Source organism: Lichenostomus cassidix, chromosome 24, assembly GCF_008360975.1.
Source record: "Lichenostomus cassidix isolate B80296 chromosome 24, HeHo_3.0, whole genome shotgun sequence".
Classification (NCBI taxonomy): Eukaryota; Metazoa; Chordata; class Aves; order Passeriformes; family Meliphagidae; genus Lichenostomus; species Lichenostomus cassidix.
This window is the reverse complement of record NC_139504.1, coordinates 6,362,953-6,388,520: the sequence shown is the minus strand read 5'-3', so window position 1 is coordinate 6,388,520 and position 25,568 is coordinate 6,362,953. Positions and strand designations below refer to the sequence as shown.

General features: G+C 48.1%; 1 protein-coding gene across 7 annotated transcripts in view; it reads right to left on the bottom strand.

The window, feature by feature from the left end:
• Positions 1-25,568, bottom strand: part of CADM1 (cell adhesion molecule 1) — a 131,344-nt gene that overhangs the window by 15,911 nt on the left and 89,865 nt on the right. For 4 of the 7 annotated variants that reach the window (XM_085081913.1, XM_085081915.1, XM_085081914.1 and 1 more), the window contains exons 4-9: positions 24,674-24,811; positions 22,832-22,987; positions 15,508-15,607; positions 12,521-12,693; positions 8,841-8,912; positions 5-37 (exon numbers count right to left, since the gene is read on the bottom strand). In XM_085081913.1, the coding sequence (XP_084938039.1) occupies positions 5-37; positions 8,841-8,912; positions 12,521-12,693; positions 15,508-15,607; positions 22,832-22,987; positions 24,674-24,811 (672 nt within the window). The remainder of the gene's footprint in view (positions 1-4; positions 38-8,840; positions 8,913-12,520; positions 12,694-15,507; positions 15,608-22,831; positions 22,988-24,673; positions 24,812-25,568) is intronic. The other 3 variants (XM_085081916.1, XM_085081919.1, XM_085081918.1) reach the window with 2 other exon arrangements.

Below are 25,568 nucleotides of genomic sequence, written 5' to 3'. Positions count from 1 at the left end.
CAACCGTGAACTGCCGGTTCTGTCGTCGCCGTTGTGTCTACACACGGGAACAGAGGATTGGAGGAAGGGAAGAAACAGGAGGAACAGCATGCAAAAAAAGGGAAAATGGAAAAAATGGAACAGATAATATATGAGCAAGCTTTCAAAGAACATTGCGTGACAAGCAATAATAAAATGAAAGGCAAAAAGCATTTGAAGTGAGTTGCACTGTTTAGAAGACATGCCTCCAGTTCAAAAGCTATGAGCCTGAGGAAAACAGTAAATTTTTCTCTTTTTCCAGGACCTTGCCAGAACAATTACTGGTGGTTGCAAAGTCAGGGGAACAGGAGACAGGAGAGAACACCGACACCAACAATTTGGTTGGCAGGGACAAAACAGAAGCTCCAGAGCAGGATGAGGAGCCGAGGCTCAGCACATCGCTGTTGCACACTCAAACATTGCCCTCACAGGAGCACCTACTGGCAAGAACAGTCTGCTCCCACCTCTCCTCCAGCTTACCAGCCACCACCTGCATGATGAACCATTTCTTCAGCATAAAATATGTTCTAGAACTAGCAACTGGGGACAAACATTACCAGTCCCTTTGCTGCAGCAGGTACCTGGCTGAACAGCTATGGGTAATTAAAATATCCTGGATGGCTTTTTTGCTGGTTAGTCTGAAGCTGATTCTACTCCATATGGACTCCATGCCACTGGAAATTTCTTGGGGGTGCTGCCTTGCCAACAGAGAGATGCTCTGTCTCTTCCAGGTGTTTGCAACAGGCAGTTTCAAAGAGTGACTCAAATCTGAAGTCTTTTTCTGTAATTATTTCCTCCACACCAATGGGTCTAAACCAAATTTAACCGCATTGCCCAAATTTACTGGCTTGTTTAGCTGTTGGAATCCATTTACTTTCCATCTGGAGGTAGGTATTCCATGGCAGGGGTCAGTGGCTGGAGCGGGCTGGCTCGTCAGAATGTCACTGAAATGAATCCCTGGAGCTGACAGCCCAGTCCAGGTTTGGCCCAGCCCTGCCCAGTTCCAGGCAGGCAATGTTTGAGTGAGCAACACCGTGAGAGTGAGCGCAGAGAAGAGCTGCACTGTGGATCCCTGCACAGCAGCCCGGAGCTTGGGTTTTGCAGCAACGACAGACAATTCACAGCGGCGTTTCCCCTCGGTGACATGCTGGCAGAGAACCCAGGGATGGGTCCCCTGCACGGGCAGAGGCAGCAGTGGAAAAAGGAGGACCTGTTTCTTGGCAATTTAGCTGAGGACAGCCCAGGGCTGAAATCCTGAAGCAGCAGCAAAGACAAGAATCATACAAGGAATACACAATACTTACAGATATAAGGAAACAAAACAAATAAACCCTGCACAGTTTAACAAACTGCACCAAGATTTGCATAACAGATTATCAAGCCGTCATTAGCCTGTTTCCACTGCCAACATAGACTGTTCTCATCCTGGCAACCAAATCTAAGGCACCCTCAAAGAGGCCAACCCTTGTTCTCCTGTGGGAGCTCTGGGGGCTGCAAGGGAAACCTTCCAAAGCCACGAGGAGACCAAGAGCGGGGCTTTGTTTTGGTTTTGGGCAGCAATCCCCAAATGATGCCTCATTTTAACCAAGCAAATGGTGGAAGGGGAAATGGTGGTGGAGGTGGGGGGAAAGTCATTGTTTAGAAGGGGTTGTAAAACTGAGTATTCATTCCTGAGATAGCATCTTGGCATCTATAAATAGTCTCAATTTACTGTCTTCCTGAAATAAAAAAAGTTACGTCAGCTTTTACACTAAATAGAGAATCTGCTGGAAGCAAACTTGTATTGATGTGCTGGAAGAGATTATTAGTCAAGAAACAGTGCAAACTGGACAGTGCATCTCGCTTCCCCGTCTGGGGACAGAGACCGACAGGTTACACAAAATAAAGTTCTCAAGCGGTTGTAAGTGCGAACAAATATCCACGTCAAACAACATGTTGGCTGCAGCTGGAATGACAAAGTTATGATTAGCAAATGGTTTGGATGGTTGCAATAGGAAACACAGACCGGTTAAAGTTTAGAGTGAGCTTTCGGGGAGTCCTGTTCAATCCCAGTCTTCTTTGGGAAGCAGGACTGTGCACACCAGTGTTCCGGAGGGAATAACCTCGAGTTAAAGAGAACAACACCCCGACTGGTGTGCTACTGCAGCATCGCATGGCAAAGGAGAGAAAAACTGTCACTGGTGATTTGGTACCAAATCAGTGCATTCCTGTAAATCCTTGCATGTCCTGGCCCTGCCACTGTCACTCCTCACCCAGGAAGGGACATCCCAGCCCTGCAATGCTGCTGCTCACACAACCTGTAACTTTAAGCTGGACTGGGTAACTTTGAAGGTGGTTTCCTGAATCCTGGGTATGTGCCAGCAGCTTCTGCTTCACTTTCAAGAACAGCCACACTTCCATGTCAGCAGGCACACAGCACCCCAGGGATCAGCCTTCTGCCCCATGTCCTAGGACAAGAACCACTTCTTCTCCTCAAATGCTGACCAACAAGAAGTCTTTGATACACTCCTGACTTAACTAATGTTGAACAAAGCCAAGGAAAGGCTTTGGCATCACCAAAAAGCACTGTTCTGGTCCCAAGCCATTGGTGTGCAGAGCAGCCATGCAATCACCCAAGTTATCTCTATCATTTAAAATGGAAAGTTGGGGATGAAAAATGGGCTGGTTTACCAGGTGCAGCAAAGCCAAGAGGACATAGAAATCACATAACCAGACTCAACTCAATGTGGGATTTTCTATCTTAATATCAAGGCTTCTCTTCCCGATGCCAATCAGGAAGAGAACTAAATGTGCTGTTCAGGAAAAGCAGAACAATGCCCTGGCCTTCCAAAATCTCTGTGTACAAAAGCTCCTCAGAGGCCTGGTTTATAGGTACAGAAGGTACCCAAGGGAGGAACCATCAGCCTCTACAAAGCTGCAAATTTCACTTTATTGGGATTTCTGTGTAGCACTGGCCACAAGAAATAAATATCTGCCAGCAAAGACAACTCAGATGACACCCAAGCTCTAGGCATGCACCACCTCATTAGGCAGCTACACAAGGGCACACACACATATACACACACATATTTATAAAATTACTGCGTGGAGGCAGCTGGGCAACATTTCTCAGAGTTACGAGCTCCATCGCTGAGCCTCCCTGTTTTCTCAAATGGATTCTCTCCAACCTCAAACTGTTTGCAGAATGTGACAGACCAGGCCCTTTAAACTTGGCCGTAATTAGTCCACAGCCTCTAACAGAACAAGCACGATGGAGGAATATTAAAAGCCCAGCAGCAAAATTAAATTCCCCTGGTTGAATGCTGGAGCTGCAGTGCTACAGCCTCGCAGAGGCACTTGGTGCTGGGGCTGAGGAGCACACACAGAATTACAGCAGAGCATCTGCAAAATAATGGCAAAACACGCTGCTGCCTTTTAAATTTAAAGAGGCCTTAGCAAGTATAGATATCCATTCAATATATTGCTTTTTAAATTGCTTTCTGAACTGAAACCAAAAGCCAATCTGATCCCTGACGCGTGGAGCTCTTATTCTTCCCGATTTTCCAGACTACTTCACATGTACTGACCGGGGCGAGTGTGAGTTCCTGCACATTCCTGCCTTCGCAGCAGCCTGAGGGAACAGCATGTGGCACTGCAAACGGATTCCTGCTCTGGTTCAGGTCCTTGGAGCTGATGAAAAGTCCTACAAAGCCCCTCCTGGTGCTCCCCTGGATCACACTTCTGTGGGACAGCAGCAGAGATGTCACACCCCACAGCAACCAGAGCACAGTGGCACGTCCATCCTCTCCCTCACTACATCCATCCTCTCCCTCACAACACACTCCTTGAAGGATGGATGGAGATGTCCTTTGCATTTCAAAGCCCCCAGATCTGCTCCATACAGCACTCCAGCTTGGCGCTGAGTGCCCCTCACCAGGCATGCTGCAATGGGCCCTGGAGACAGCTTGATTAGCAGACCAGATGTTTCACAAAAATCATCACAAGCTGTATGGACATTGGGTGTGACCAGAACAAAAACAGCCTGAAATCAGCACGGTGGCTCCAGCCATGCTTTTGCATGTTTCTCCATACAGATTTGGGAGGATTTTGGTTTGATTTCAAGCCCAAGCTTGCACATGCCCCATGCTTCTGCTCAGCAAGATGAGGGTTTGTGCACTGCTTATGCTGTGTCACCCAAAGGCAAGGCCAGTATGACAGGTTCTGTCTGCTACTGGCTGGACATAGGACTGAAAGACTGAATTTTATTTCTTGTCCCAGGCCTGTCAGCTCTGCCTTTAGCCCCTTTAATGTGGACACATCCTGGATGAAAATGTCAGAAAAGCACGGAATCATCTTTAAATTAACTTGACATTTTACCAGGGACAGGCAGAACCTTCAACAGAAAGTAGAAGTTAAATAATAAATAATTTGGGGGAACAAATCCCTGGGCTGCGTCCCTGTACAGTGGCATCAAGCACCTGAACATGTCACAACTCGACAGCAGACTGGGAACGCCGAGAGCAAACTGGGAGTCTTGGCTGCTCCTGCTGATATTCCCATCCCCTGTCTGCAGCATGGACATCTCCACATCCCCAGGAAAAGCCAGAGACTGTAAGAGAGTCCAGACCGCCGAGCTGAAGCTGACCACCACCACCCACCTGTGAGCTGACTGGGGAGCAGAAGTGTATCCTTTTTCCCATTAAAGTCCATGTCACCACCTGCAGCAGCCCCAGGCAGAAGTAGCCATACCTGAGCTGATGCCACACCCACGATCCTGCTGGGATGTAGTGCTTTAGTTATCCCCACGCTGCCTCTTCGCCTCCCACAAACCCACTGCAAGGAAACCTGAGAAAAGGATGACTGGGACTGTGCTCCCCCTGACCACCAGCCACTGGGATTACTGTTGGAATAAACCCCCTGCAACTGCAGCTTTTCACACCACCAGCTGTCATCAGGAAAGGACAAAGTCCTACTGAGGATAAAATCACAATTTTTCTTGTTTTGAGGAAGTTTTCTGGCATGTGAAATGCTCTGAAAACCTGCAACACTATTTTTGCTCACAGAGTTCACATTTCCATGCACTATTATTTTTAAAGCATCTGAGATGACACAAAAGTGTGCTTCTCAGGAGACAGTGCCTGGCCCCGTGGGTGATGAGAGAATTCCACTACCATGTGACTCTGCTCAAGAGCTGATATTCCAGCTCAGCATCAATTCTCAGCTCCTGCTTTGGAGCCCACTGGTTCCTGCATACCTCCAAGCCAAACAGAGCTTGCTCCTGCTTGTACAAATCCTGAACCTCAGGAAGGAACTCAGAGCTGTTTCCACGGGCTGGGCTTGCTGCTTTCCAGATGTGCTTACTGAGGTGGCTGAAGCATCTCTGGGAATTCTCAAGTGAAAAACTACTGCCTGCAATGTTACAGCACCCTGAAATATACACAACCACCCACCCCTGCTTCTCCAAGGGATCAGTGGGGTTTAAAACATGCTCTGAATGGGCATTCCAGGGAGGACATCGGGAGCCCCCAGGCTGCTGCTAATGCTGCTGCAAAGGATGGAGAGGAGCAGTGCCTTTGCAGAGTCAGCAGCATCTGCTGCAGGGCTGGAAACCCACACGTGTCACCCCCGAGTCTTCACCAACACCGCTGCCAAGACACCTGAGCAATTCCACCTGCGGAGAGAGTGTGGGAAATGCAGATCTGCACCTCCGAGTGACGCCGTGGATCCTGGGAGGTGAGAGTGCTGATGGACCAGGCAGCAGCGAGGAGGCTGGGAAAGGCAGGCGAACACTCCACGCTGTGGTCCAAAACGAGTGCTGGGCTGTGATTAAGGACCTTTATCTCCCAGGAAACAACAGCTGTCCAAGCCCAGTGTTTCAAGGAGCGACTCCAGGGTAATTCAAATGATGCAGTTTGCTCTGCTGTATCGTATTGTACATCTTAATGAAGAAAGCCACAAGGACAATTTAACTGATAAAAAAGGGCTCGGCAGCGATAACGGCTGAAACACCAAAGGATGGCCGGAATATCAATGCTGTTGGAGGATACATGGAAAAGATCAAGCTGTCACGCAGGAAATCTTTTCAAGCACCTACCCTGAAGTGACAGAGGGAAAGCTCTAAAGGTCGTGGTGTTTGGAAACTTCACCACTGCTCAGCTTGTCCTTTGCTGGAGAAAGCATCAGGTCAGCTTTCCAAGAGCTCTCCCAGAAACTCCCTGAACCAATAAATCAAAAGGACAACTCCAAGGGCAGAATTTTCTAGGGTCACCTGCTAGAAACTGCTTCAATGCAGTCTTTCTTCCCATGTTTTATTCAATTAAAGCAAGACAATTGTTTTTCAGAGCTACTCCATGGTTCCAGGGGACATGAACTAGGTTAGGGTTATACTAGAAGTAGGGGCAAAAAAGCAAAATGAAACATTTCAAGCCCACCTCATCCTAAGGACTGGATTTCCCTGGGCTGGCTCCAGATGCCTGGACTGCCAGCAGCTCAGGGAACACCCTGGTGTCTCCCACTGCTCCTCTGTCAGACGGGAAGAAAGCTGGAGCATTTGGGTGAGGATGGGAATTAAGGTATCAGGTGTCTCTCTCGGCTTTGAAAAGTGTTCCAACACTACTCTGCTGTGTAATTCTAGAGATTATGTTAACTTGACCTAATTTTTTCCAGCCACAAAGTCTCTCAACTATTGCAGGGCAGCAGTTGGTGTGGCTCCATGCTCCTGAGCATTGACTGGAGAGGAAACACACACATCTCTGCACGACAGAGGGAGGAGAAGCCTCAGCTGCTCTGTGTGGGAAAAACACACTGAACTCATGGGCAGAGGATGGGAAGATGGAGGTCAAGAAGACTCAATGCCAGGGAAAAAAAAAAAATTTCTCTTATCAGCATTAATGAATCTTCTTCCGACAGATCATGAGCAGGAACTGCTGGAATCAGGGAGCAATATCATATTTTCATTACATTTCCAGCCTCCTCAGCAGTTCAAAGCCAACACAGAAAAGCATCAAGGAGGCAATGGAAACCTACTGGGTTCTGTCACCAGGGGCTGAGATCCTCCACCACTGCAAACAAAGGTGAGTGAATGATGCTGGACAGCCCCGTGCTCCTCACCCCAGGGGACCTCTGCCAGGCTGATGACATGGCCAGTTCCCACTACAAGAACCATCCCCCCCCCCCTTCTTATTTTTAACATGAAAAAGCTGGAAAACTAGCAGAAGGAGAGCCCAGAGCCTACTGAGCATCCACAAACAAGCTGCAGCATTCGCAGCAGGAGAGCAAACAACCAAACCACTATTTATGGGGAACAACCAACCACTTCTGTGGAGCCTGACAGCAGGTGAGGACAAGTGAGGACAGCACAGGCTTTGGAAGGCAGTGCTGGGGCAATCCTTAAATGACAGGCTGATTACAACCCAGTTCCCAGAAAAAGGACAGTCATTAATGTTTGCAGGCACCAAGATTAACTTAAGGGGTTATCCAAGCATCAAGACACATTGTTCCCTTTAGCCTTCCGAAATTCACAGAGCAATTACCGTCAAACAGAGAAACCTGTGAGCACATCCATGTACAGCCTGTGGGACACACGAGAGCTTCTCTGCAAACAGCTCTTAGGGAGGCTTTGAGAAAGCTTCAAACCTCCTCTGAAACGAAAGCAGGTTAAGTCTAGAAATCAAAAACACGGAAAATGGGAGAGAGTTGACGGCAGAGCATCCCAAGCATCCCAAGCTGGGTGCCTGGAGCTGGGTTTATCGGTAAGCACCTGGAGGGAGGAAGCAGAGCACGGCGAGGGCTGGCAGTGTGATGGTGGCTGCTGGTGTTAAGGCACGCTGGGAGAAAGGCTTCACCTGTGTGTCCTTGCCAGCCAGGCCTGGCTTGGGTGCGAAAAACCTCAAAAGGAAAAGAAGCCACGAAACGCCCTGGGCAGGATGGTGAGAGTCAGCTGAGCAGCGTCATAAAAGCAAATAAAACGTGAAGGCATTTACACAAGGGGTGGTTTACAGCAACAGTAAACGTTGTGCCATTAGCTATTCAATGGTCCATCCTCACCTGCCGTTTGTCACCTCTGCCTCAAAAAAAAAAAAAAAAAACCCCACAAAATGCAGCAAGCAAAAGCAAAAGCAGCGGTTGGAACAGGAAAGGTCAGAGAAATGACAATGCGAATGGTTACAAATAAATCAGAAGGGTTTTCCTGATGAGTCAGGTCTGTGAGGAGGTATGAGGATGGGTCAGAGAGAGGTGTCATGATCTTGCTGGTTGTTTTTATTCATCTTTTCTTGCAAGACAGGGAAAATCTCGCAAGCTGAAAGGCAGCTCCTCAAGAAGGGGGCTACAGATGGCGTTCACTCAATAAAAACAACTGGTGGAATTCCCTTTTCTGGGAGAGTGAGGGAGAAGCTTATCACAGAGAAAGACCAACACCTTGGCATGAGAAAAAGCATCTCGAGTCACACCAGGCAAATTGAATTGCCAAAGATCAAACTTTCTGCTATAAATTGCTCAGAAATTGATCCTGATGGGATGGAGGCTGAAACGACTGCCCGTGCTAAGTGAGCTCTAAGGCTGTTTGCATCCTGCCTTTGAAGTACCCAATATTGGCCACCAGTAACTGAATTAATCACTTTTCCTGCCATGACAATTCCCACATTTCAGGAACACCCACACCCATGTCTGACATGTCGAGCTGCCGGACCAGGGCTCGTGCTGTGGGTGGGTGTATTTGAGGGAAAAAAAAAAATACTGCAAGTGATTGGTTTGTTGTTTTTCCCCAGGCTTCATGCTCTGCTTACATACATAAAAGACAATAAACATTCAGGACATTTCCAATGGTTATGAAGGTACCATACCTGTGATGGTGGTAGGGATGGTGGTGGTAGTGGTGGTGGTTGTTGTGGGAGGAGGGATAGTTGTGGGGGGATCTGGATAAAATATAAAAAGGAAAATAATAAAAAAGCAAATTAAGAAAAAAAACAAGCAGAACACAACAGCGGTCAATTGTGATCAGAGGAAAACAAGGACGCTAAGAAGCAGCGCAGGGGTTGGGGGCTTTCCTTGGCTAAACCCCAGGGGGAGAGCCCAGCAGGGATATTGGGGCCAAATCCTCCAGCTACACCAACTCCGGCTGGAGAACCTGGCCCAAACCTCTCCCCCTTTCTGCCTTCTACAATGCTAAAAAAAATAAATAAAACCCAGCATAAATTAGTCAATGAGAAAGAGAAATGGAATGGGAGAGGCATAAGGAAAATAAACTGCACGCTTTCCACAACAAAAAGACCAGTTTGCACATACAAGGAGAGACACAGTGGTGCTTTGGTGGTTGTCTACGGATACATTTGCAAATCCAGGTGGGAGGGTTGTGTGAGGGGCCCTGCTGTGCTTCACAGCCTGAACATTAACAGCACATGAGCAGATCTCACTGTCTTCCCAGGGCCGTGAACCTCTCTGCTATAAACACACGGCAGCAGGATGTTCAAAACTACTTCAAAGATGGTAACGAATACAGAGAAATGACAACATCATTGCTGAATATCAATTTCCAGGTATGAGGAATTCCACCAAGATCTTTTAATTTAAAAAAAAGTCAATATTTTTCTGACAATTTCAGTTGCACACTCTTGTTTTTGCTACTAGGGCATCGTTAATGAGATGTTTCTCCCTGTGACCATTTCTCAGATGGACTGGACCTGTTGAGATTCAAACCCTGCTGCTTGTCACGGGATTGATGTTACATACAGAGGCACATCCTTATCAAAACTATCGGGCAGGAGAAGGTAGATATGAGAAGATGTAAAAGAAAAAAATATGTATCAATGCCCAGATGATCAAACTGAATGCGCTAAGTAGTCAGAAAGACTTTGAACTACGGATTCATTCGGCAATAATAGAGCATGAAACCTTTCATGGGCTTTTGATTTTAGGTTTCCTCCGTAGCACGTCAGCTGTTCCTCACTAACACATCTGCTACTCTTTTATCTCCGAGCGAGCTCCCTTGGATCCCCTAATTAAGATATCTGAACTTTAATTATATACTGCACTTTTATTATATTCCATCCAACTTCCCAAAAGTTAAGGAACATCACCTCATAGCTCGCTGTGTTATGAGCAGTCACTGTCCTTCCCCTGCACCCCAAGGATCCCAGGCCCTGTGCTTCTCCCTGGCTCCTGACCCACACATGCTCCCTGGGAGCAGTGGGGATGCTGAGGCACAGCATCTGGGAAGGATCCCAGACTCACACTGATGAGCCTGGCTGTGCCATGGGCTCTTCCTTCAGAAAAGGACAAAAAAAAAAGCTGGTGTGCTAACAGAGATGGAAGTTTCTAGCAATGTATCTGCCCATGCCCATGGGGAGAAAAAGCATAAAATGAATATGTTTTCAGTGTGTGTCAGTGTGATTATACATCCCCATCCCATGTGTGCAGCTGGGGAGGTGCTGGGCACAACTCAGCTGCTGGAAGCCACATCCAACCCCTGACCTGCAGAGATGTCCCTTTGGAATGGCACTGCCAGACCCTGCTGTGTGTCTGCAGGCCCCCAGCTCCCACCCTAACGGGGCCTGGGGGGCTCTGCACCACGAGGAGCCACAGCCTGCCTGGTGAGGCACATCCTCCACCAGGGCTCCAGCTGTGCCCACAGAGATGTGGCTGCACGGACAGACCCTGTGCTGCTATGGAATTGGCTGCTTTGGGTGGGGAAAGAAGCCACGGGCCAGAGGTGTAAGTGCTCCACCACTGAGCAGGGTGAGACCTCCATGCTGAACTTCCCCTCAGCAGCAGCTCCAGCTGGGCTCTGTACCAGGAGGCTTCAGATGATGGCCCCAGTCCAACCACTCCCTCCCCACTCTGGGCTTCTCCCTTTTAAATTAAAGGTTAAAAGGATTCCTTATGCTGTCCAGAGTGCCAGAGCCTAGTGGAACGCTCCCAAAGTTGCAGAAACTGGAGATGATGGCGTGTGAAACCCTTCTCTGCCCATGAGCAGCTCTCCCCTACATGGGCAATGCATCTGCCAGATACCTAACCTGGAACCCACAGGTCTCCATGCCCTGGGAACCCAAACCTCCTTCCAAATAATCCTATCCTGGGTCTCCTCCTGTGGCTTTAATCCCAAGAGGGAGCAACCCTGAGGAAATCCTGTGCTGTCTATTCTCATCCACATCCAAAATGCAGAGTAATTAACGCATGTGAGAGTTCCCATGAGCTCTAAACCTCGGGTCAGTAACGCTGGGGAGGTTCCCCCAGCCCTCCCTTGGCCCAGGACAGGTATATAGAACTACACAAGGAGGGAAACCACCTGCCCCACAGTACTTTATGGCAGCAGCTTTCATGGTTTCTATCTCATGGGGAACTGCCTGTGTCCTATTCCAACTGCTTTGCTCTCTGCAACACTGGTTGTTTCTTCAAACACTGACATAAACAAGTGTTTTTTTTTATATTGTGAGCATGCAAATTACCAATCATAAATGCATATCTGACTTAATTTTGTAAACTGGAGTCTTGTGGAGCGAGAGGCACTAGAAAAACTACCCATATGATGGGGTACATGAGTTTTGTATAAGCTCAAAGCTGTTGCTATCTTGAATCTTTGGGTAAGTATCTAAGAGAGGTCTTAAAATCACTCCTGTAAAGGTGGCTTTTGGAGAGGTATGGGAGGTTCTCCACTGTTTGACTGGATCAGAGCAACTACCAGAGAGCTCAGACTGCAGAGCTTCAGGTTGCTGTTGCATGGAACAAACCTCAAACCAAGTTTCTGTCCCACCTGAGTGGAACTGTAGCATCATTCAGGTTGGAAAAGACCAAGACCCACCATGAGCTCAGCCCAGGCACACACAACCACTCTTAACAGAGAAAGTTTAAATATGCAGCCCAAGGAACAGCTCATCATTAAACTGGGGGATCACTCTGTAAGTGCCTCCTGAATCTCATTCCATGCAACACCTCATGGCAGGAGCATGAGGTTTACAGCAATGCCAAAGTAACAGAGAGGAAACAAAGAATTAAAGCAGGTACTTAAGAGCACTTTAAAAGATGCTGAGGCATGTTTTAGTGTCTGCCCAGCTGCACAGACAGGCTTAAGGCATCTCATTCCTCCAGTATATTTACTGGTTTGTAATTATCTGGGGATGCTGGCTGATTAACTTGCTAATGAAAGGCTCGGAACCCCCCGGACCATTGTTCAGGCCACTGGAGGAGGAGTTACAAAAAGGACAAGAACCACTGGAGAAGTTCTAGGAGAACTGCACAGTTCTCCCCATGCCCCTGCTCTGGCTTTCCCTTAGGTTTCACCTGGCAGCACGGGGTGGGAGCTGCATGGAGCTGGGAATGGCTCTGTGCCCGATGCACACACCGAGAGCCCCAGCAGCACCCCGGTGGTTCCCCAGCCCCTACCCAGCCCAGCACAGCGTCGGGGCGTCAGGAGCTGCCTGCAAATCTGGCATTAAGCAAATGTTAAGTTCTGTCACAGCTTTCCGAGCAGGGCATGTTGCAATTACGTGTAAACGAGTCTAGAAGAACGGTGGTTTTTCTCACGTACCGTATACAAACAGCATGTAATCCGCATGTGATTTCCCCACCGCGTTGGAAGCCTCACAGCGGTATGTACCATTATCTGTTTTGTTTAGGTTACTAATGAGAAGGTTTGAACCAGACACTACAACGTGTTGAGGCATCTCATCATCTACTCTTAACCACCTCATGTCCGTAGGCCTACAGAGGAGGGAGAAAAAGAAACAGTCACATTACTATTTTCCTATGGTCAAGATGGCATCTTCAAAAGTTCATCCACAGACAGAAAGCCCAAACCAAGAAAAACTGTAAAGAAACAACACATACTTTTTTGCACTACTCAAGCCCAGATGCTGTCGGGCTTCCTCAATTTAAATTTATTTTAACCCAACAGGAAACTGTATCCAGAGCTTAAATTGTCTGAAAACACTAATGCAAGCAGGAAGAAAGTTCATTAGTGGTTAATCATTCGCTTACTCAGCAAACCTGAAAGCTCTGAGGCTACAGACTCAGCGTTCATCCACGGGGTGCTCTGAGGGCAGAGCTGGACAGCAGAACAAGCACGGTTTTGTCAAGTTTGAACCTTTCCACAAGCTGCCGTGACCTGGTGGCCTCAGTGGGGGCTGTGCTGTGCACTGAGGGAGCTCCAGCTCTTCTCCTGTCCCCCAGCCCACCCGGCAGCCCTTGCTGCACCCCAGCACTGACAGAATCCACGTGGGCAGGGGGTCTGCATTGTTCAGGGAATGAAATGAGCCTGGTTTGTTAGAGCTGGGAAAGATCAGGAGCACTGAGGGGATCTTTTGAGTTTGTGGGGGTTTTTAGCATCTATTATTATTCTGTCTTTAAGCAGCAGTGAGGGAACAGATCAGCTCTTTCCCAGCAAGGAAATTCCAGGATCTTTCAGACCATTCAACAGTGAGCTCTTAAAGGGGAGCTGCTCAGGATCTTTCAGCCTGCCTGGTGCCAAGGCTGGCAAGTGGGATCTCATGTTGCCAGAGGTATCCCACGGCTCAGACTTTTCCCTGGGTCCAAAGGGTAGATGACTGCTGTGATGCAGAAGCTCCTGATGCTTCGACATCCCAGCCATGCTACTGGATGGATCCAGCATCAAGTAAACCCAGCTGGGCAGTGGCTGACTCTGGTTCTGGGCATAGGCTTGGTGCTCTGTCCCTCACTGCCACACTACTGGCACACGAGCGTGAGCAGCAGAAGCTCCTGAGAGTGCCCAAATGCAGTTTAACTTCAATATGGGTGGGAAGGGTTTGAATGCTCCTGGGTACAGTTTTTAAAGGTCTCTTCGTGCTGTGGAGTCCCCAGGTTTTCCAGCTGGTACACAACACAGCAGCTGTTGCTCAGAGAAGTGCATCCCTGGACGCCCCACAAGCAACCATTTCAGCATCTTCCCACTTCTCTCATAGCCTTGGGGGGTTGTGTCTAATCTAACAAAATATCTGTATTAATATCAAATAGAAATTTCTCTTCTCCGGTCTTTTTTCCCTCTGAGCTTCCTTCCCCCAATATTTATGTTGCCAAATTTTGCAGAGAAATTACTTTGCTTAACTGGAAAAACCTCCCCCTTCTTCTAAATACTCTGCAAAAGATTTCATGAAACCTCTTTGTCTTAAAAAGATGGAGCTAAACCCAGCTCATTATTTTATTGTGTATTTTCTTAGCTTTGGGAGGCCCAGGTGAAGTGACCTAGAGAAGCCAATTCCCAGCACATCTCCAGCATCACACAATGTGCAGTGGCAAGCGGCCAGGGAGATGTGCCTGTCCTATTTAACATGGGAATATCTTACTCATAGCCTGCAAGGAAAAGATGTAGAGAAGCCTGTTCATTAGATTCCCAGCTGATAGCAAATGGGAGGCACTGCAGGTACCCAGGGGAGCAGGAATGCAAAGGGCTTGGCAGGCTCTGAGCAGGGAATAGCTACTAAACGGAATTCAGCAGGGACGTGCCAGTCTGATGCACAGGGAAAGGACTGGCCTCGTGCCCAACAGGAGAAACTTGAAGTGGGAATCCAACAAATACTATGGGAATCGAGAAAATACTGTGGGAGGGGGTGTAGGCTACTGGGGAGGACGAGGGCAGCCTAAGTCTCCTCGGTGCTGGGTGCTGCCCTGCCCACGCCGCCGAGCTGGATGGTGTCCAGCTCCCCACGCCCCAGCGCTGGGCACGCTACCAAGGAGGCACTGACAGATCTCAGGGATGTTTGCAGAAATCTTATGGACATGATGAAAATAAAGAAGGATAGTAAATACTTGACAGCCATAAATCCAAGTGGAAGAGAAAGTATTAAAAAAAAAAATATATATATATAAAGCCGACAAAACTTAAATTAGAACAGCAATGAAAGTGTGAGAGAAAATCTACCCTCCCTTGCCAGGATTTTCCTGATGCATAAATTTCTTCAACTGCCTAAGAAAGCCTCAAGGGCTTGGCAAGAAGAGGAGAGAGAATAAAACTGGCATTCTATAAAAACCACACGGGGCACCAAGAGGGAGGAAAACCATCACACAGTCAGTATGAGCAGAAGGATGGATTGCCTTACCTGGGGATCCATCCCACCTCCCCAAGGGCTCAGTGCTGCAGTGCCAGGCTGCCTCCACACACCAGCACCCCCTTGGGCCACAACTGCAGCCCCTGACCTTGCTTGTGCAGATTAATCAAACCCAATTAATTGCAGATTAATGCCACCCAAGCCATTCCCTGAGGAAAGAGGTGCCCAGCTGGGAGTCTTTCCCTTCTGCACCCAAAGGCTGCTGCACAGTGGCCAGGAAGAGCTCTCCTAGGAGTTCTTGCAGCGGAAATCCCTTGGCCATTAAGTGCACAAAATAAATGCACATCAAACTAGATGTCTTCAGTGGACAGCAGATGTTTGGGTGCAGGAAGCATCTCTCTCCTTCACTCTGGGCCACTGTCTGTGCAGCAGAGAATGCCAACAGGAACAGTGGCCACCAAAATCCCGTCACCACCGGCCACCCTGCGCCATCCCTGGGAAGGATCCAACTTACTGTGGCTTTCCAAAGGCTGTGCAGGTCAGCTCCAGCGGCTCCCCTTCTCTCGTCAGGCCTTGCAAGGGGTAATTCTGAGAAACCCGCACTTGAGGCTTATCTGCAGGACAAAAACATGGCTCGGTGAGCCCCTGGCCGCCCTCCCGCCGCTCCCCCTCGCCGCTCCGTGTGGCAGCAGGACAAGGTGGAGCTGGCAGCACTGCAAATCCTGCTGCGGCACCACGCGTCCCAGGAAGGGCCTTTTGCTGCACAGTTCACCTCTGAGCTCGCTCAGGCTAAAAGGAACTCATTTGCCTTCTCACTAAGGGGAAGCTGGAGAGGCCTGCGGTGCCAGGAATTGGCGCGTTTTGTGGTGTATCAGCGATTCCTGCACCACAGCACCCGAAATCCACGAGTGTTAGCATGCTGGGCTGGACAAGAGATGCTTGTTAGAGACACAAACAGAGCCACAGCCACTGCTGCCTCTGTGTAAACAGCAGGAGGCTGCATTTAGTCCAAACGATGCTCCTCTAAATCGTACAATAAACAGAGAATTAAAGCATGGATAGTTAGGGAGCCAACTCAAAAACACTTTAGTAAGACCCTGCAGGAAAAAAAGAGCCAAACCACAAACCTAGAGTCCACAATTAAAAAATTCATTACCTCCCATGACTGAAACAGAGATTAAAAACACAATCTGAGCTGTAGCTAAAACATTATCAGCGCAGGAAATCAATTCAAGGCTACAAGTGCCATTAAGCCATAGATATTTTTCAGGAATTTACTCAACTGTAAGGAACAAAGGAAGGAAAAAAATCAGTATGCATAAAGGTTGAAACCATTTAAATGTTTCTATTTCCTTTGAGAGTAACTGCTACCCAAAATATTGGCTGGCTGCATTTTATTAACTGTGTTTAACTCATTAACATGCCTCCTATGGAATAATAGAGATTAGAAAAAAAACCCTGCGTGTCAGGATTTAACCAATTTAAACTCTCATAATTTTCAGTAATGGAATAAGCTACACAAGTAAATCCTCTCCCGAGATGACTCTACCACAACATTTCATCAACTAATCCCTGCTGCAGATGCTTCTTGCAGCTCTGGAACTGAGGTGTCCCTGTGGGACAGCAGCGCTTTGGGGTGTCACCGACTGAGGGGACAAATCCCAATCCCACAGGAAATGGGGCAGCTTTGGAACACCTGGAAACGCACTCCAGCCCTGAAGAGGCAATAGTGCTGCACAAGGAGCACGGGAGGACAAGTTCATCCCAGTGTTATGCAGCAAATAAATCACCCACCCCATCCTCAATGCTGTGCTCACCATTCCTGTCCACAATTCCCACCCCCACAGCCATCTGCTCCCCATCTCTGATGTGCTCTGCAGCAGCACCATGAGCCTGAGCCAGGAACATGGATGGTGTTTATATCTGTGCAGGAAACCTTCCCAGCCCAGTTTACTTGGCACATGGGGACTGAAACACCTTTTGCTGTTTGCCTCTCCTGGCTGGACACTCCAGAGAACTGGCTGGCATTAGGTTCATGGCATGCAAAAAAAATTTCACCCAAGAATCTGGAGGGGCAATGGTGTCTTTTTCCCTTTGTTTAAGGATGTGCCTTTAGACAATCTTAAATTCTACTTCCAGCCCTCACACCCTGCCTGACACCAAGTCAGTGTATTTCCTGCAGATTATGGACTCCGAGTGTAGGTCTGTGAAATGCCGAGCGCTGTGGGACCCCGAGCCTGGCTCCTGTGACATTTAGCAGAGCACACGGACAGAGCACTGATGGTTCCAAGGCTGCAGCAGCCCTTACATCCCAGCAGCAATGTCTGCAGCTCTGTATCGTGGGGTGATGCCCATCTCAGACGGTAACACAGGACACGTGGCAAGAAGTGCCAGTTTTACCACCAAGTGCTTTCCAGCACCCCAAAATCCTCAACTTGGAACTTCACAGCATCACACCACTGGATTGTTACACAAAAATAAAACACTTGCATCTGTGCACCTGAGGCCCTGCATGCTCCATGGCAGCCAATTAGACCCAACAACCCACAGCTATTTCCTACTACGCCTCTTTCTAGCAGCTTAAAAAAAACAGCCTCGTAATTTAATAAGGCACCTTTATTAAGCTAAATTCATTCAAAAGCTCAGAGTGATATACAAGGTTAAATACCAGTCGTCTAAAGGTTACACTGTAGCAGCAACCAATTTGAAAAACTTATTACAAAGCCATTCTGCGTTTGATGAGATTTCTCTCACAACAGGCGCAGTGTGTGCTGTGCGCTGGGCACGGCTGGGGACCACAGCCCCCCAGAGGGACCCTGAACCCCAAACCTTCCCTCAGGATGCCACTGGCCACCGAACCCTGCACCCAGTGACTTTCACAGCTCTCAAACTCTGTGCTTGGGAACTTACCAAACCACTCCAGTTATTCTGCATTTGTCCCAGTTCTTCCTTTTTTTAGCTGCTCGCCCCATTTTTGTGCCATCAGCAAAGATTATTAACAGTGACTTTTTAAGAACTTCAAATGCTTCAGCTGAACAGCATCAGGCCAAGCACCCAGGCCCCTGCGTTCCCTCTAAAAATACCAGCACTGCTGATTACTCCCTAATGACTATCCTTTGAGATCTGCCAGTTAGTGATTTCTTAATCCATTTAAACATGTGCTTCATCGATAATGCTTAGATGTCATTAATCAGCCAAGATAAAACATTACACCGAGTTCGGGGCCTTACAAAAGCCTAAGCCTATTATTTCCACCTGTTTCCTTTCATCAGGCCAGCCCACGATCTCGAAGGCAGGCGAGCTCACCACCCCACAGCCTGGCACCGAGGGGATTTGGCAAGCCTGGCTCCCTGTGTGCCCAGGTGCCATGATGCCCCAGGCTGACCACCTTGCTGACCACCCCTGGACACAGCCCAGCCCACCGTTCCCGAGGACATGCTCCCTGCTGAGGCTAGAAACAGGCAAAAGGCTTCTTCCCAAGTGCTGCTCTGGGAAACCAGCACGTGGTGTTTTTGGCAGTGCCAGAGCCTGGCCAAGAGAGAAGCCGGCAGAATGGACTCTGCCAGTGATTCAGCCCAGCAGGCTCTGGTCTGTGCCGGGAGAGAAGCTGCTGGGTCCAAGTTAAAAATCCGTGTTCTGATCACTGTAAGAACTGCTGACGCGCCTCTTGGCAAACCTGACGCCAGATGGCATCCCTGGGAGCAGGATCCGCGGGCCAAGCCGTGTTCCTGCCCACTGTGGGTAATTCCAGCCTCAGTATTTCCCAGATAATGCTTTACACATCTCCCTTCAGGTGGGCACTGCTTCATCCAGCTCCTCATCCCTGCTCTGCTCTGTGCCCAAGGGAGCTGCTCAGAAAACTGACTTGTGCGAGTCTCTGATCTCGCCCGGGGAAGAGCAGCAAAAATGCATTCTTCAATATTAAAAGAAGTCAGCAGAGTTAACACTGGTCCTCAGGTGTAAACACAACAGCCACCTTTATTCCAAAATCCAGCGGGGCTGCTCATCAGGAATGCGCTCTGCGTCAGAGCCAGCCCAGCCTGGCAATCCCCTGCCTGCTCCTCACCTCTGACAAGGACGAGAGGCTGCGCTGCTGATTTTCAGCCAAAATACAGAAATCTATTCAATAAATAGATCCTGTGTCTAAAATAAGGAATGAGCAGGACTGGCAGATCACAGCTTGTCTGGAAGGGCCTGTCAACCCCAAACACAACTCTGCAAAATTCACCCTTAACAAAAGCAATTTAATCATTTTGCTTGTTGCGGGAAAAGGAATGCCAGAGCCCGACAGGCATTTTGGGGATAAACACTTCTCTTTTAATATTTAAGCACACTCTGCTGCTTAATGCCTGCAAACAGCAGAGCCCCGGCCGCCCCACACGCTCTGCGCTCCCAACAACATTCCTCCGAGAAAACCTTATTAATGAGCTCACAAACGAGCACCCAACTGGGAAATGTCACAAACAAGAGTGGCTAATGCCCCAGAAAATCAAATAACTGAACACTCGGCTGATTGTGGTGCTTTTCATATTCACTAAAAGAAAAAAAAAATAGCTTTAAATCAAAGTTTCAGAAGGGGTCAACACCTCTCTGAACAAAACAACTCATTTATTCGCTTTTAGCGATCTCCAGATGATAAATTACATTGATGTTAATCACTTCACTGCAAACTATGCAATTAATATTTGTACTGGACGGAAATGTAAGGATTACTGGAGATGCGGCAGCAAACGTATGTGGCTGATTTTAAACATAATTGGGCACAAAAAGTTCTGCTATCGCAACAGCAGAGGCTGCAACAAGGCTCCATCGGGGCAGACTTTAAAGGTACACGAGTAGATATTACAAAAATGAATGCACAGTTAATTATAACTTCAGAAACGCACAAAAAGCCACCTCAGAGAAAAGGCCAAATCCAGGCTCTGACACTCACTTCCAGTATCACGTAATGAGAGCAGCAAACGCACCACAAGGGCTCAACTCACACGTCTCCCAGAATATCTGGTTCCATTCAGTTCCTTAATGGTATTTTAATGCATTTTGTTGCTTCATTTCCTTTCTAAAATTACACCCAACGCCCTGGTCTCCCATCGCTCACTGACGGATCTGAGCCACAAAAAGAGAGGGACTGCAGCAGAACTGGGGACATTTCCACCCCAGTGCCATGGATTGTGGCTGCCACAGCACAGGGCTGAGGATGTTCCTGAGAGTGCACAGCACCCTTGGTCCAAACCCTGTCTGCTTTTGAGGAGTGCTAGGGGAGGGTTTCACACACATTGCACTGCTTGTTTGCAGATTTCTTTTCAGTAACACACCCCACAGCCATGTGAAAGCATTCACCTCAAACTTCACCACTGTGCCAGGGTAGATATGCAACAAATGGCTTAGTCCACGAGTAAGGCAAATTACTACCCAGCATTGCTGTTTTCTGCTTTTTTCTTGGAAAACAAATCCTACAACTTTTGAGTTGCATCTCAGAAAAAAATACCTTTCTACTCTGAAATTTAGTCAGACAAAAAATACCTCGTTATCCAAGCAGGCTCCATCCATCATCCTCCTGTCCTTCCCCAACACATTTCATGCTCCAGTTGGATACATTAAGCGCAGAGAAATACGACATCTGCTGAGAAAAACATTTTCTTGTGCCCTGCTGATGTTCCAAAGGGGCGGATCTGCTGTGCCCCTGAGGGGAGCAGGCAGGATTTGTGGGGAGAGAATGTCAGAGCAGAGAGTGGAACACACAGCCCAGGTAACCAACCTGCTGCAAGGAAAGCAGCAACACCTGCAGTGGAGACCCAGCAGCTGAGTGGCTGCAAGGAAACACCCCGGAGAGCAGCTGGAGAAGTGTCCTCTGCTGAACCTGCACATTCCACATCCAGAAAGCAACTGAGGAGGCATCAGTCAGGCCTGGTGGCAGGAGCCACAGTTCCTCCCATGGAAGCACTGATGGACACACCTATGTGCAAGGACAATAGGCTCTTCCTCCTGCCCATGCTCTTCCACTGGCCAACAAATCATCATCTTGAGACAGGAGAAGCTCAAGGCTAAGAGTTTGCTCTGAAATTACCTTTTCTTTAGGCTAAAGCCCTGCAGCAGGTATGAAATGCAGGTGTCTGGCCATGCTCCAGCCCATCGAGTCCTGGAGCCACAAGGTCACTACACAGGACACGTTCTTGGGCTTGGGGCTCCTCTCTGGCCATCTGCTGCTGCCCAGCCAAGGAGCAGTCTGGGCTAACAGGGTCAAGTCCCTGCATTGGAACATAATTACTTTTAACAAGCTCAGAGTTTAACCAGAACATAAAACCAAACCAGTCTGAAGTCCATTCTTCCGCTCATCCCCCTTTCCTTTCTGTGCCTCATTCCCACAAGCAGCTCTGGAACAGCCCAAGGGGAGGCTAAAATCAGCAATAAGGGCAGAAAACTGTGCATAGAATGCATCAGTGCCTCCAGTGCAGGAGCTGAACAAAGAACTGTGCTTTAGGGGTGCTTTGCCCTCACTGCATGGGCAACCCCTAAGGCTGCAAACCAAAGTGGACAAGGAGGCATTTATTTGAGGAAGAAGAAAAAATATGTTAACTTTTTTTACCCGAAAGCATGGCCCTCTCCTATTCCACCAAATCACCAGGATTCCAGAGAGATTTCTGAAAGGAAACCTCAAGGTTGTCAGATGCCCTTTCAACCCAGGGAGCTCCAATCCCCTCACACAACAGGGTAGATGGGATTTTTTGCTCTTCCCCGTTAAGTATTTGATCAAGCCTCACAAAGGTGCTAATGTATTATTAAAGCTAATGGAGCTCTACAAGAAATGTTAATGGACATTAAGTTTGCATAAATGAATTACACATTAGCACAGTCGCAAGAAATCTCGTATCTGTCAATTTAGGCAGTATCTGATCATTCCTGTTTTCCTCATTACAGGAACATTACTTCCCGCTAGTTTCGGAGATACGAGAATTGTAACCAAGATGTTCATAATGAAACTACATAATGAAGCAGATGAAATAAATTAATACAAAACTTCCTTTTCTCCTTTCACTGCGATGTAGTTGAAGGGAACCTACAAAAACAAGGACTTTGAATCATCTCAGGCCCTGGTTTTCCAAGCACATGGCCTCGCTGTAGGGCTCATCCCACTTTGCTTTTGGGAGCTGCTGCAGAACAGAGGAATGAATGTACACAGCTGCAAAGATTCCACCAGGTGCACTTGGGACCACAGATATTTTCAGGTACCTGCTTGCTACTGTCATGTACAGTGGAGCAGCTCCTAAGGGAAGTGAGATGCATTATTAACAGTGAACATGTCAGGAGCAGTACAGGAAATAGGTTGGCCTCAATCAGTGCTGCTGCTACTACAGATTCCATAGAACTCCAGTCACTCTGATGTACAAAACCAGTTGGTGCTCTGTGTTCACAGTGCACAACACCAGGCTTCTATTGCACAGCACCCAGTTTTTGCCAGTAAACTCGCCACGGTAGCCAGTTGCTTTGAAGTGGGACTAGAAAAGCAGTTTTAAAAGAGATAACAAGGTTGCTAGAAGAAAAATACTCAGATTTAATCTGTTCTGAAAATTAAAAGGCCCAGCTAGACATCTTTGATGCAAATTCTATATAGAGAGAGTTATTTCATCAGAGAACAAAGGTAAGTATTTATGGTATCACAGAGGGCTGGAAAAGCTGTGGCCTCACCCATGAAGTGGTACCTTACATTGTGATTATGATTTCTATGTAACAGGGTATAATCCTCATCGACGTTAGAATTTTCTCATGTAGTGAATGGTTCCTGAACTCCCAAGCAAACAATTTTGTATGTTAAGAGAATGAAAGGTTCTGCTACTCACACATGACTTCCAGGTAACGCTGTGTCTGCAAGTCTTTGACCGCAGGGTGATCCACCAGGCAGATGACAGGAACCCCATCGTCCTCACGCCCCACCTTCAGCTGCAGCTGGCTGGTCACAGTGTACATGTCAGACCACTGCTCCACCTCCACCTTGCCTGGGCACGAGCAGAGAGAGCTGAGTGATGACAGGATGGAGCACCCCTGCAGCCAGGCCACCTCCCTCCTGTCCACCTTCCCTTTGGACACCCATCCCATCCTCCTCTCTATCAGGTTCTGGTCAATTAAAATCCACGTGATGTTACTGCAATGATTAACAATCCCCAAATCCCCATACTCTTAAATCAATGAGCTACAAATCCCCTCCCACTCCTGAATCAACAATTAGCTACAAAAGTGATTAAACAGATTAAATTAATTAAAAGTAGTATCGATAGGCGGGAGCATTCGGCAGTGCTCCATTTGAGGGAGGGGAGCCCAGCTCTGGACTGGCTGCCAGAGGGATGTGATGATGGAAACGAGCAGAAGACAAGACAAAACGAGACGAGACAAGACAGGAGAAAAAGGATTTTTCCAGGAACTCAGCAAGTGCCCGCTGACAGCACAGCTCTACTCTGATCTGTGCCTTTTTATTTAAGAATTCACAGGCAAAATGCTAAGAGTAACTTCTGTAGCAGAGCTCCTCCAGACACCAAATATTGCTGTATAATATAGGAGAGTGAAACAGGTGAGACGTGCAGACACCCCTTGATATTTGGAGGAAAAGCTTTCCCATGGGTAAAGCCACATTTCCTATGATTCACAAACTCACAGCTAAGTGTTTCAGTCTCTACTCTGTTATAAAAAATATCTGAAGACTGAGCAGGGTGAGCTGGTATTACACGAAGTTCAGCACTGTTCCCAGAGAACACAAAGCTGGGATTTGACTACTAATGCTAGAAAACTCAATCAAGAATTTGGACAGGTCAGGCAGAAAGGGACAAACACTGTCCTGCTACCCACTGGGATGGGGAAGGGAACCAGAATGGGATTGTTAACTCCCTGCACATCGCAGCACTGGGACTCAGCAGGGCACCACTTCGCCAGGCAGCAGGTTTGCATCCCACCTGTATCAGCATCCTCCCAGCATGTGGCCTGCTCAGATGCTCTGAAGTGTTGGGCTTAAAGAGAGGATTTTATCCTGTCCTTGCAGGGGGGTGGGTTTGAAGTAATGAGTCTGGACTTCTGCGGAGAGTCCGTCAGTGTCTCAGACTGGGTAAAGCACAAAGGTGTTGTCAACCAAGCTCACATCTACATGCAGACTTAAACTAACAGCGTGTCACATGCAATCAGAGTCAGTGACTTGAATGTGCAAGTACCAGGAGCAACCAGACTTCAGGGAGTCGGAGAAACCCATCTTAGATGAATATTCAACTGAACACGGGGAAAACGCTCTACAAACAAGGGAGCTGGACGTGAAGGTGAATTGCAAATCTTTACAGCCCAAAGCGCAGACGATCCCTCTCGTACCTAAAGCAGGGCAGAGAGCTACACAAGCCACACAGAAATGAATTCAGTGCACAGCTCTGGGCTCCTCAAGGTCACCTGCAGTTACAGCAGGACTCCAGAACCCAGCACTCGAGGCTGGCAGGTAGGCAGAGGACCAAATGGAGTTCAGCCCCCTGCGTTAGGGAATAATCTGTCTGCCCACACAGTGCTTTGCTCCTCAGCTGGTGCTCAAAGAAGCTTGTTCTACTTTTTTTCTTTTTTTTCCCCTTAAACTGGCAGCAGAGAACAAACACCCAGCATTACATAAATCACTTCAGCTCCCTGAACAAAGCAAGGGACTGAGAGGACATATCTACCAGTTAGCTCCTTGTTGCCTTTGAACCATCTGATGGTGGTGGCTGGTCTGCTGGCCATGGCAGTGCAGTTCAGTTCGATCTCCTCTCCCTCCACAGCAGTTTCTTTCTGGATATCAATTACCAAATTGCGTGGTGGAACTGGAATGGGAAACACAACGCAACACGTACCAGATGAAAAAAACCATCTTTTGATCACTAACACAAGACAAAACCTTGAGGAAAACCTGTAAAACTTACTGAAGGAAACAAGCAACCAGCATTTATTTGATCTTTCAATCAATCAAACCCTTTGATAGGTGGTTTTGCAGTAATTGGAGTGAGCACTTTCACTCTCCACCTAATAATCACCGCAGTCTCACAAATTATTACTTATCAGGGTTGTAACTTTCTGTTCTCTCTCCCAAGCAGGCACCGTTCCAGGGAGAGCCGCAGCCTCCTGCGCCACTTGGGTCTGTGCTGCTATTTAAAAATCCAGCTTGACTCCACGCACATTTCCTGACTTCTCTGACAAGGAGAGGAAACACAAAAGCTGACACTTGGCACTGCATTACTTACCAAGCCTCTAACCTCCACGGCAATTTTTCTCTCCTGCTGTTCAGCTCCAAGGCTCAGCCGTGAGTGTGGAATCAGGCCAGCAAACATCAACCTCATTTAAGAGGCTCGAAAAGCCACTGAACAAAAGCCTGGAGTGGAACGCCATCCCTCGGGAACAGCACTGCCTCCCACTGCACCCCCACAAACCACCCCAAAACCACTCCAGAGAGAGGAGGGAGCTGGCTCTGCACCACGCCTGAAGTGCCATGGCCTTTGGGGTGGAGATCTGCTCTGCCCAGGCACACATCTTCCCTTGATCAGGACTCTCCCAAAACACAAAGCTGGAGGACTGTACCCAATG